A 12,549-nucleotide genomic window follows, 5' to 3' on the forward strand; every position below is an offset into this window, starting at 1 on the left:
TGTCTACAGGAAGGCAACATTTAAATGCGCTACATCAGGGGCAATTCCAGGCCCCAAGGGCCAGTGTCCTGCAGGTTTTAGATCTCACCTTGGGTCAATACACCTGAATCACATGATTAGTTCGTTACCAGGCCTCTGGAGAACTTCCGGACATGTTGAGGAGCTAATTTAGCCATTTAAATCAGCTGTGTTGGTTCAAGGACACATCTAAAACATGCAGGGACACCGGCCCTCGAGGCCTGGAGTTGCCCACCCCTGCGCTACATGGACAAAAGCGTTGGCTTGTTAGCTCTGTTGTGGACACTGACACAGAGAACTGGAGACTGGATGACCAACTCATTCGTGTTATACTCATCATGTTTAGTTGGAATGCAATTTCTTGTCGGACAACTCCATGACATCTCAAAAAAACAAAGATGTCGTGGTACCCACCTGTCCACACGGATCTTTGTCTGATGATGAAATCTATGTCTCGATCCCAATACGAGCTGCTAAGCCATGGAAACCCACAGTGTGAAGCTCTTGGTGCATGGTTTTTATGCTGATTTTAACGCCAGAGGAGGTTTGGAGCATTGCAGTAATGAAGTCAGCAAAGTGTTGGTGACTTTTATCCACTATAAGCTTCAGCATTCATAACTTGGCATGGTCTGCCACTTCATGGCTGAGGAAATGCTTGTACTTTCCAATAATACCACTTAGAATTTATCGTGGCATATCCAGAAGGGAAGAAATAAACGGCTTAGTGCAAAGGTGGCATTTTAGTACAGTACAAAGCTAGCATAGCATGGCAAGGAAATTGATTTCCCCATTGAGACTAAAAACATATGAATTCATATGAAACATATGAAAATATGAGGAAGCCGTTTTACAGCTGTAAATTAAGTTCAGTGCCACTTGGTGGGCGAATAAACAATTTCAACAGTGTTCTAATATTGGCCACAAATTTATCAGTGGAAAATCTGAAGACAACCTACAACAGAAGCTTGTTTCTGCCACTGAAAAAAAGAATAGAAGTGAATAGAAATTTCAGGCCATTTTCTCAAAAGGAATAAAGTTAGTTTCAAGATATTTCTCCATTTTGATTATTTTCTCACAAGTCTGAAATTTTGAGATAGTAAACTTAATTTTTAATTATAGATGACAAATATGTACTTTTTTCAAGTGAAAATAGCTCCTGATGCTTGCAAGTACCGTATAAAAAAATCAAACGCTTGAATAATAGAAGGTACCTCAGTTTAAATTACTGAGGAACTTGACATATATGAAAGCAGTTATGAGAACAGATAACACAGTAGTAGGGATAAAATAAACACTTTATTGGTAGAAGTTTTTTTCAAATTGAAATTACAGAGTTTGTTAAAAATGCATGTGTGTTTATAGTACATATTTCGAATATGTTCTAACTCTGGTTAGGACTTTCTGAACCCATTTCTGAGGGATTTGCGTCTTGAAGATGATCTCGTTTAAATCTTGAGCCGGAATATTTTTCAATATTCTCAGGTTAGACATAAAATGTTGCAGGATTTGTGAATAAAGGGATCAAATAATTTAAATAAGTGTTTCAAAGGAACACGTTCCTTAAAACTAAAAAAAAAAAAAATGGCTGGAGTAATGCAATGCATGGACAAAGGCATGCTTTTATTGCACTGGTATTAAAATGATTTAAAAGAATATTTTTATTTATATTTTAAAAAGCATTTGAAAGCTTTTTTCCATAGGAAAGCACAATACTGGCACAATTATTTTCACATTGTTTACAGTCGTTGTTTTGGCCTTTCTGAAAATAATTAATAACAATAACACAGAGAGTACAAAAAATGGCATTTGTTTTTTCCCAGCAGGTGGAGTTTACTATAAGCCCAGACAGGGAATCAAATTAGATGCCAGCCTTGTTTATGTGCTTCGGAGTGGTTGGCAGTCCAGTCTACAGCTGCAGAAGGTGGTCTTCTTTGTAATCACGCTCATCGGGTTTTACCTCATCGCTGGTACGCCTGCTGGCGAACAGCCTCCTCAGGTCACTCATATCTTCAGAGGAGAAAGATAAACAAGGAGAAAGATCAAATTACATGGAGCAAACAAAAGAGAAAACACATGGATTCTACTGAATCCATGCAAATCCTGTCCTACAAAAAATACCTTCACTTTCTTTCCAGAGCATGCCAGAACCAGTCTCACCGAGGTTGCTCTTGTCCGCCATGTATGGACCTTCAGCTGCAGAGCCTTCGTAACCACCAGAACCTTCCTCGCCCAGGAATATTCCAGGTGACTCGCTCAGTTTCGATTCCTCCTCCTCTGCCTCCTCCTCGTATTCCTGCTCTTCCTCATCGTCCTCCTCCATTGGTGAATTCTCATCCTCCACAGGCTCTGCCTCCCTGAAAACACATAAGACGTGAGATCGAGAGATTAGCTGATGAATGTCTCTTCTTTCTCTTTCTGCTGCTCCTTTTACGGGTCGCCACAACAGATCATCTGCCTCCACACGTCTAAACCATCTCAGCCTTCCTGCATTCACTTTGCAGGAAGGCTGGATTTTGTGAAGCACTTTGACCACCTCTGGTTCTAAATGTGCTATACAAATAAAGTTGTACTTTGTCTCCCAGCTCCTCTCCCTGAGCAGTCCCTCTGATGTACTCCTTTCTAATCCTGCCCAATGGAAACCTTCACCTCTTCAGCTGTGCCTCCTGTTTTGTGTTAGTGCCAGCATCTCTTAAACATATATAATAGTAGGTCTCTCTCCTTTTTGGTAAGTCTTCTCTTTTGCTCTTGCGGCTGTCTTTGCATCTCCAAACTTTGCTCTGATTTGAGACTTTAATATTTGTCTGCATGATAACGACTCCATGAACAGGGATTGAACTGTACTAAAACATCCACTTTTTTTTTCCTGGCTGAAAGTTTGGGATTTTACTCTAGTCTTTTTTTTTTTTTCTTACAACCAGCACAGAACGAGGAAGCTGTTTGGCAGCAGAGAGCGTGAAAAGCATTTGAGATCTCTAAGACAGCAAAGTGTCTGATAACAAAACTATCGACTTTACATCTTTGAGCTGCTGTTGTTAACTTGCCATCTATGTCTCCACCACTTCAATCGCATTATTTCCTGTCCTCTTCTGCTTTTACACACCTACCAACAACTTGAATTTCATTGTGACTCCATCATTAAAAACATTTCTACAGTCTTGTCGAGCTTGAGCTTGCTTGCGTATTTGCTTTGCATATATCTTTATCGAATGAAATTTAGTTTGAGAATCTGACTTGAACTGCTTCGTCAGTGGGCTTTCTTTTCCAGGTTGTTGAAATAAATAACTTCATATTAACTAATGATACAAGTAATACATATATAATCCTGTGCTTCTCAGATAGGATTATCCAAAGAGCTTGACACATACAAAAATACAAAACAATAGACCAGAAGCAACAGCCCACTTCCTCTGTACACTTCCTTGTGACTTCCCGTTCAAGGCGTGCTGTAAAAAGGACGGCTGCTGCGGAAGCTCCGGTGATTATAAGCAAGCTTCAGCGAAAAGACACAAACAAGCCAGACGCTGTTCATATTTAGAGGTTTTTTACATTTCATCACAATGTTAACAGCTGAACCTTTTTACCTGCTACCCTCTAACTCTTGTCTTTGTGTCTGTAATGAGTTTATGGCATGTTTTCTATACACACCTGTGAAAACGCAGAACATGTGAAATTCATCCAAGTTTTTATTAAGTTATCTGAAGTTTTGTGTTGTCACAGACGTTTCAGTAACACGATAGAAGGACTCTTACTGAGAAAAATGTAATCTGGGATGTTCACTTTTGAAAGATTTCCTTTATTTTTGAATATAATTTTGTTAACTGAAAGGATTGACATTAAGAGGAACTTTAAAAGAGGAAACTGAGGGCGAAGAGCAAGATTGTGATACTCTTACTTTTTTTTTTTTAGAGGTCACACATATTAAAATATCCGTTTTTTCACAGACACATTTTATGCTAAACAGAAATTCAAACACATGCTGCTTTTTTACCAGCTCATTAATTAATTTCTAAGTTTAGTAAAATTTCATTAAGTAGGTTTTTAATGTATGTTTTAGAATCTTTATACATAAGCATATGTCCTCCTAGGATACACAGTATACACACATATTACACAGTAAAAATGAATAGTTTTAACAAAGCAGCAGCAAAGATTATAGTACCTGCCGGATAATTTATACAGAAAGAGCAACAATGTAGCAACTGAACTGTTAAAATGTTTAAAAATTAATTTGATACTAAACTATTTAGCTCAATATAAAATTGTGACGATCGTGAAACAAAATCTTCGTGTGTTAACGTAACAATCCATTGTGGACCTTGTGAGAAGAGCACAGCTGAGACTTTTTATGTTTGTATTTTTTTTAAAAGCATAACAAATAATATTTGATATCATTATATCTGAAACTGTAAATATGGAAACTTATTTATTTACTTTTTAAAGTTGAATGGGAAGCTAATCCACACAGAAGTAAATCACAGACAACCTTAAATTTCAATTTTTGATGCTTTTCTTTCATTTTACATTTTTAAGTTTATCATCATACAACACATTTAAAACCATTGATGCCACCACTCAGAGGAACAAGTCACTGAGGACATTAGCGATTTTCATTTTTAATAAAAGAAACTTTATAAAGTGTGGGCTAAAATCCTGCTGAAATATGAAATTCATCATAAAAATGATGAAATGAGCCATTTTTCCTCCAAAACCTACGCACAGTGTCTCTGCATCTGTCTTAATACCCTGTTGCAACAAGCGATGAGTTCACTTCCTCTGTGCTGAAGTCTGCAGTAAGCAGAGCTCAAGTCTACCTCATGTTTGGAGTCTCTTTTATGATCCAATATATGTGAGTTACTATGTTGATATAATGCAGAATGCATTTTTATTAAAATGTATCTCTTTATACCATAAAATACAATTTATTTGGAAGTGTCTTAATGTTTTGTGCACTTGGCAACTCTGACCTCCAGGGTATGCACATTTTCAAGATATGTATACTTTGGGTAAAGTTAAAATCATCTAAATTATTTCCTGTGCAGAGAAAGAACCAGCATTCCTTGCATTCATTTCAGACTATCAGACATCAGCTCATTTAAGTTCTAAATATTTCTGTGTCTTGTGAAGAAAAAGATCATCAACTATTGTGTTTTTCTTTCTTTCTTTAGTCCAGCTGTAACCTCCCTGCCCTTTCTCTGGTTACTCTCTTTCTTTATCCCTCCACGTTGTCTTCTATTTTGGCTTTTCTTGGCCACCTACCTCACACTTATATACTCTCAAACGCACAAGATAAGAAAACACACAGGCAAGCATGCAGAGAGAGCCTGCACTGCTCACCAAGGTGACAAAGCCAGTGCAGCATCAGCATTTTTCATATTTAAAGTCAGCTTTTGTCTAAAAACAGCACTCTCTTGTTTTTTTCAGACCCAACTGAACATTGACGTGAACTCGCTGCCACCTCTGTCCTCTGAGCAGCTCACAAATCAAAAAAAAAAAAAACTTCACATACCAGATGTGAACAGACTACGACACACGAACACTTACAGATACTCTGCAGCAGAAGCAGGCAGTTTTGATGGCAGATCTGGACTCCACTCCATCTCTGGGCTTTGTTGAGTCACACAGTTGGCCTGGTCACCATCAGGGTTACATCTCATAAACTTATACACAGCAGTCCTTGGTGCTCCTAGAGACAGACAAGTGTAGATAACATTTTATTATTTTGCCCCATTAATAGTACATTTTACCTTTATTCACACACTTGGGGAACATTTCTGGATGTATTTAGTGTTCGTGATCTCCACATTTGGACGTTTTTAAGATTACAACATTAGTCTGTGATGGAATAAAGTAACGGTTTTCTCAAAAGCATTCAGAGCTGTTTATTTTCTTAAGAAATTAGTTAAAATAGGAAGTAGGAGTATTGCAACTTTTTCTCCACGCATTGCAGCACGTTGATCGTGGAGGTTGTGTGATGCTAAAACCATTAAGAGTTGAGTCATTCCAACAAATATTAAATATTTGAGAAATTGTAACAAGTATTTGGTTGGTCTGACGATTTGTTTGCCCTCTCTAACTCTTTTTGTAAATTTTTATTAGAAAAGCGCCTGTGCTGCTGAAGCTGTACTGATAATTATTTATTACATCTATACTACTGGCAAAGATAATCTATCACTATCTGTTATTCAGGCAATTAAGATGTGGAAGTTAGACAGCTGGGTTCTTTGCACCACAGGCTTCCTGTCATAAGGCTGTCACAGTAAATATACATGTGAACACTCAGTAGCCACTGATGATAAAATGATGAGTATAAGTGATGGTGTCATGTGCCCATAGTGCTTTTGGGTGTGTTACTATTGAACACCCACAATAAAATAAAGTCTAGTATTTTTTTTATATAATCATGCAGCCAAAAGAAAGAAAGAAAGAAAGAAAGAAAGAAAGAAAGAAAGAAAGAAAGAAAGAAAGAAAGAAAGAAAGAAAATTCTTAGACGATCAACACGTGAAAATCTGCTATGACTGTAAAATTACTTACAAACTTTTTAAGTATTTAACTCAGTGGATAAAAACATAAAAGTCTTATTGCTATCATAAATACAATACAATCACGTGTACACGGGAAAATATCTAATAGTGTCTGATTAATTGGGGCCTCAGGGGGGTTAAAATGTGGCTGTTTAGTATCGGATATATTTTACGCAAAATGGTTTGTCCATTCCGTTTCACTACTCTCTCTCTCCGTCTCTACATTTATATTTAAAAAGTGTTCAAGAAGTATCGTCGAAACTTAACTCGGAAAATGAAACGCCTTTGTTTTTTTCCGATACCTGGAGTCCTACCATTACATCATGGCATGTTACTGTAAAGCACGCAGCATCTATGTTATGTACATGTATTTTCTTTTATATATATATATATATTCGATTTTATAGGGGTTTTGAAGTCTAATGCTCAACTTGAGGGGATGCTGATCCTGAGAACCCTGGATTGATTAAATGAGTCATAGAGACTTACGGTAATGACAGTATGCTGACGCAGAGTTGTATACCAGTGAAGTGGAACAGTTCCTATTTTTTTGCTTGTCAATCAGAAACCCCCGAGGGCCCTGGGATTCCCAGTGACTTTCTATGTGAGGATGTTCCCGGAAAGCACTTAAGCTGTCAGGATGGTAAACATGTCCACTTGTTGTTTCCTCAACAACCTGACCCGATAAAGTATACTGCGACATCAATCCCGGTAAAAAAGAGGCACAAAGTAGATTTAATTGTCGACTTACCCTTTGTGCTATGTAAGGCGAGGCAGGAGATGAGGAGGAGAAGAATCAGTTTCATCTTGTTCAATTTGTCTCTCTTTAGTAAAACAGGAAAATGTCCTCCTGAAGGCAGTCCCTTTCTGAGCTCAAGCTTCTTTGCGTTGTGAAGTATAACTGTAAACGGCCTCAGACAGCCAAACTCCCCCTGAAGAGGCTCAGCCCTCCGTGTGCGTCATGGTTTCCTGAGTCTTCTTGTGTAGAAAATAAGTGGCTGAAACATCTTCCTGAGTGGAAACTTTTGCATTAGCATCAGATATGAGGTCTGAGTTTGCGCAACTGCAAACTTGGACGAAGGAAATGCCGATAGCAGCAAACATTCAGATCTGTACGATTTTTTATAACGTGAAAGGAAGCGATAATTTACCCTAATTGACTGCCGAGCCACTTCATGTAGAGATAAGGACACGATAGCATCAAAGGGATCTTCTTCTTTCAGATCAACTCCCTTCACTTCAGTTGACTCTGTTCTTTTTACTTCTCTCAGTTCAGCTCACCTCCAAAAAAGTAATTTTACGCTACCTTGGCGCGCCTATGTGCGCGTGTGTGTTTGTGTAAGTGTGTGAGAGATTTCTTTCTCACTTTTTATTTCACCCACCTTACTTAGCTTCACCTAATTTCGCAGAAGCGGAGAAATGGAAAGGGGGACAGAGGTATCATTCAGCAGCTTTAAACCATTAACAGAACCTTTGCTGTGTTAAATTATTTACACTCCAAATGCCACAGCAACAGCCTCATCTCCCGAGATACCAACAGTACTCCCATTATCACTGACCTGTCTGCTCTTCATATGTTTAGCTTGGCTCCTTCAGTGTGAGTTAATGTGGCCTGCCATTCTTTTGATTCAGTGCCTTTTATGTGCCTCACATGTCCGGCAGATGCTTATGTTGGTCAGTAATGCAATTAAACGCATTCACTGTTTTGTTTTCTACAATTTGATGCACTATTTTTCAGGAGGAGGAGAATTTGCTCCATTGTATGTCAGAGGATACATGTTTTATTCAAATAAAATATATATTTTTAAATGATGTAGTTCCAATAACATATGGATGAACATTATAACACTGAATTGAGCTACTTTTTGAACTTTAAGGATCAACTCTGTCTTTCTCTTTACCACGGAAGACTGTACAGGTTGAGACAGTTTTGGTTGCTGACATCTGGTGCGTTTCTTAGCCTCAAGCATATAAGGGGATGACTCAGAAGCTAATCAGAGCTGCAGGTAAGACATATATAAAACGTTTGTGTCACAAGCTTGTGAGGAGAACACATGTGATTTTAAGAAAGAGTTGTTTCTTTTGAACAAGCTGGCATCATTGAACAAATCTTGGATCAGGACATCATGTCATATTTCAGGACTGATGAACAGCTAAGATAAGTTAAGATAAGATAGATCTTTATTGTCACTGTTACCAGAACAATGAAACACAGATTAGTAAACACAAGCTTAGTAAAAAATGCTAGAACATTAGTAAGAAATGTGCAAGTCCGGTAGCTCTAATGCAGGTATTTTGGGGGAAATCCAGGTATTAAAATCATGAATAGTAATTATGCTCTCAGACCATACACGTTTGTTGGATGAGCTTTACCTTTGTCAGAAAATAAAAGAAGTGAGAGTTGAGAAGAGTTTAGTTGTGGCTACTCTAAATGTGAAACCAGGCATTGTTAAAATTTAAAGTTATTTAATCATTTAAAACTGGAAACAAATCATTAAATATCAGTTTTAGTTAAAAGGCAATATTCAAACACCATAACACGAAGAAGAAATGTAAGCTTTATTTAAGTCATACTATACTCTACATGTACTGCATGTTTTGAGTACTTAACCTAAATGTAAAAGCAAATTCTGTGGTTTTTTTTCATGCTTTGCTTGAATTCTGGGGAAATTATTGATGGTTTCATGGAAGTTTATTGTAGCTTCAAATTATTCCTGATGAAACAAACTGATAACATGATTGTGGTATCATTAGTGTCACAACATCAGCATGTTACCCCGCCTTACTGCATCAGATGGTGTTCTAATCCCATACACGTTTTCTTGTAAAGTACAAACCGTCCTCAGTTGTATCTGAGAAAAGAAAATAATGAAGAGACTGGATTTCCGCCATTAACAAAAAAAAAAAGGGGGTATTTCTTCATCTTCCTTGACTATGCTGACTTAAAGATTTGATTTCCTCATGTGGGTTATATGGAACATCACACCGGGTTGAATTTGTGACGTCTTGATGGACGTTTTGTGGAACAGCCTAACCCAGTGACCCAATGAGCATCTGTGTGGGTGCTTCCGTTCATGTTACTGTCAGCAGTCTTACTCAAATATTTGTTAAGTTCTTAGACAAAGGCAGAAGTGGCACAGTGGCACAAAGACTGCATTCCTTTCTTTGGCTTTGTTGTGTCAAAAAACAAGGGATCAATCATTTTAATTCAGTTCAGTTTAGTGTATACAGTCGTCAGCTTTACAGCAGTTTACTCTTTCCTTCTTCTCTCTCTTCTTTTTCTGCCTGTTTCAGCTGACACATCAGTAGGAAGTGGTAACATCAGTTGCTATCATTTTCTTCAGGAAATGACACACTAGCCTGCCCAGCCTTGCCTCAAACACACACATACGCACAGGCATACATGAACTTATTTATGAGGCTCATATAGCCGCTTACACAATCCTGCTCTTCTCTGCAATACTAAATATTCGAGTTATTTGAAACAAAGCACTGTCTATACATTCACTAACATTTGTTGCAGTGCATGTGTTCCCCTGCACTAGCCAGTATGAACTATATCTATAAACAGTCATATTTTACAGTCAGCTTGGTTTCTATCCCCACCACTATTGCACTGTGTGGGATTCGAGTCTATTGTCTGGGTGACAAGAGTTTATGGCAACACAGACTGTCTTATTTTTACACTCTCAAACACAGACAGACAGCAAATGCAAACACAGCCATTAACATATGCGCAAATCGACCAGGATCATTTTACCAGTCCAAGTCGGGGTTTGCGTAGTCACTGATAACCATAAGAACAAATTAACCCATTTTCTTTATAGAAATGCTTCTGCTTCTGGATTCGTGAACCATCTCTGCGTCGTAGACAGTCAAAGACAAGAATCTGCAGCGCCATATTGCCTTCCCCTCCTCCTGCTTTGTCTGATCCTAGGAGCGAAAGTCAGGTCTGTGAATGCAAACTGAAACTTAACAGTTTAAAAGAAAGAAAACAAAAAAGGTCCTCGTCAATTTTGCAAGTTCACACACATATCAAAACACACTCATTGGCTTTTGTTTGCTTTCTTTTTGCAGTGTCGCCAGTCTTAAGCTCAATCGCACTGATAGAACCAGAGAAAAACATCAGAATGAATCAAATGTTAAAAAAAATAGAGGTTTAAGGCACTCACTGGGATGATACATTTGAATTACAAATACATTAAACTTACTTAATTTTTGTGCATCACATTTGTTTTAATTGTATAAATGTTTAACCATTAACTACAATTATTTTCACAGAAATTCTTTCCACTTCATAAAAAGTGAAAAATCTTTCAGACCTCTTTAGGTGTCTTAAGTTATATTCGAATGCTTGGCAATCCTACAAATATATAGTCATGTAAAAAAAAATGTTTCCGCAGCACTCTTTGCAGTCCTGTGGAAACTAAATACACCCCGTGATTCAGTAGCTTGTAAAACCACCTGCAGCAACAATAATTTCAAGTAACTATTTTCTATGTGACTTAATCAGCCTCTCACATTGCTGTGAAGAAGTTTTAGCCTGCATTGTTGCTTCAGATCATTGAGGTTTGTGGGCATTTGTTTATGTACAGCACTCTTAAGGTCCTGCCACAGGATTTCAATCAGTCTGAGGTCTGGACTTTGCAACATTTTGATTCTTTTCTTTTTCAGCTACTCTGCTTTACATTTGCTGCTGTGATCTTCGCGCTGTTGCAGTTTCAGCCAGGCTTTAACTGAATACTTTGGTACACAGAGGAGTTCATAATCGACGGGGTCCCGTGGCTGCAATACAAGCTCAAATCATCTGCCCTGCATCGTGTTTGACCTTTGCTATGTGTGCCGTTTGGTTCTCACCAAATTTTGCATTAACTGTGCATTATAGCCAAACAAACATCTGCACTTTGGTCTCACCTGTCTACAGGACATTTTTCCACAAGTCCTTAGCTTTGTTTAGAGTCAACATTGCACACCAAAGTCATATTCTGCTTAGAGAGAAGAGGCTTCCAAACAAGTAATACGTGCTCCCAAAAGGTTGATTCTGTTCATCTGGACGTAGCGTTTTCAGTGGGGAAAATGTTTCGTCACTCATCCAAGTGACTTCTTCAGTCTCAGCTGACTGCAGGTTTCCCCAACCTTATAAACAGTGCATTTACAAATAACTGAAACTAGCCCACTGAATGAACAATGGACTGTGAGGTCCATTGATATGTGTGTGAACTTGCAAAATTGACGAGGACCTTTTTTGAACAATGGACTGTGAGGTCCATTGTTCATGAGCCCACGGTTCATTCAGTGGGCTAGTTTCAGTTATTTGTAAATGTACTGTTTATAAGGTTGGGGAAACCTGCAGTCAGTTGAGACTGAAGAAGTCACTTGGATGAGTGGATGACTTGGATTATTTACTTACCCGGATGACTGAGCATGATTCAAGACAAAGTCATACCTGCTCCGTGTTTTTTGTCATTTTAATGTCTAGAATTATAAAATGTCTGCTTTTTAGAGTTGGTCACTCTTGTCTACATTTGATTAGCAGCACCTGGCTACTCCTGACCCTCTTGATTCCTCTGAAAACAATCTTGTAAAAACTTTCTTCTCACATGAATGTAAACAAGAACCTGGAATTTCTATGAGCCTGAATATTTCTCCGTAAGTGTGCAGCATTTTCCGCTAAGCGCTCTTGAACAGGTTCTTGCTCACAGTCTATTAGTGGTAATTGTGTGATGCCGAGCAGGTTTGCCAGTGCATGTTTTGACAAGTATTAAATGGAGAGCAAGAAAGCAGAAATTGGGCCGTGGTATGCTTTTACATAATGTGATAAAAACACAAATACTCTCTTATAGCAAAGTATTTTTTATTTGCATGCTTGTGGAAGTGGGTTTGCAGGTATGTGGAGCTGACGCAGAGGTTAAAGGATGTAACGATGTTTGTTATTTCCCAAAATAAATGTGGTAAATAGATGTTGGTTCTTTGGAAACATTACGACATGGATTTGTGATACATCACTCT

General features: G+C 38.1%; 1 protein-coding gene across 2 annotated transcripts; it reads right to left on the minus strand.

Annotated features, from left to right (window-relative positions):
• Positions 1-1,295: 1,295 nt before the first annotated feature.
• On the minus strand, positions 1,296-7,454 carry srgn (serglycin). 2 transcript variants are annotated; one of them, XM_040011248.1, is made up of 4 exons: positions 7,292-7,454; positions 5,560-5,701; positions 2,137-2,372; positions 1,296-2,025 (listed from the first exon to the last, which is right to left on the minus strand). In XM_040011248.1, exons 1-4 carry the CDS (start codon positions 7,344-7,346, stop codon positions 1,925-1,927), a joined length of 534 nt encoding a protein of 177 aa, XP_039867182.1. In that variant the 5' UTR covers positions 7,347-7,454; the 3' UTR covers positions 1,296-1,924. The 2 variants fall into 2 exon arrangements, with proteins under 2 accessions (XP_039867182.1, XP_039867183.1); XM_040011249.1 differs by having other exon boundaries at positions 2,176-2,372; positions 7,292-7,453.
• Positions 7,455-12,549: the final 5,095 nt, after the last annotated feature.

This window comes from Simochromis diagramma, unplaced genomic scaffold (genome assembly GCF_900408965.1).
Source record: "Simochromis diagramma unplaced genomic scaffold, fSimDia1.1 OVJJ01000603.1, whole genome shotgun sequence".
Classification (NCBI taxonomy): Eukaryota; Metazoa; Chordata; class Actinopteri; order Cichliformes; family Cichlidae; genus Simochromis; species Simochromis diagramma.

Coding starts and splice junctions, on each gene's coding strand:
- srgn (XM_040011248.1), bottom strand. CDS start 7,346: ATGAAACTGATTCTTCTCCTCCTCATCTCCTGCCTCGCCTTACATAGC. Junction 5,702..7,291: donor CGCCTTACATAGCACAAAGG/GTAAGTCGACAA, acceptor GTCTGTCTCTAG/GAGCACCAAGGACTGCTGTG. Junction 2,026..2,136: donor GCTCTGGAAAGAAAGTGAAG/GTATTTTTTGTA, acceptor TCTCCTCTGAAG/ATATGAGTGACCTGAGGAGG.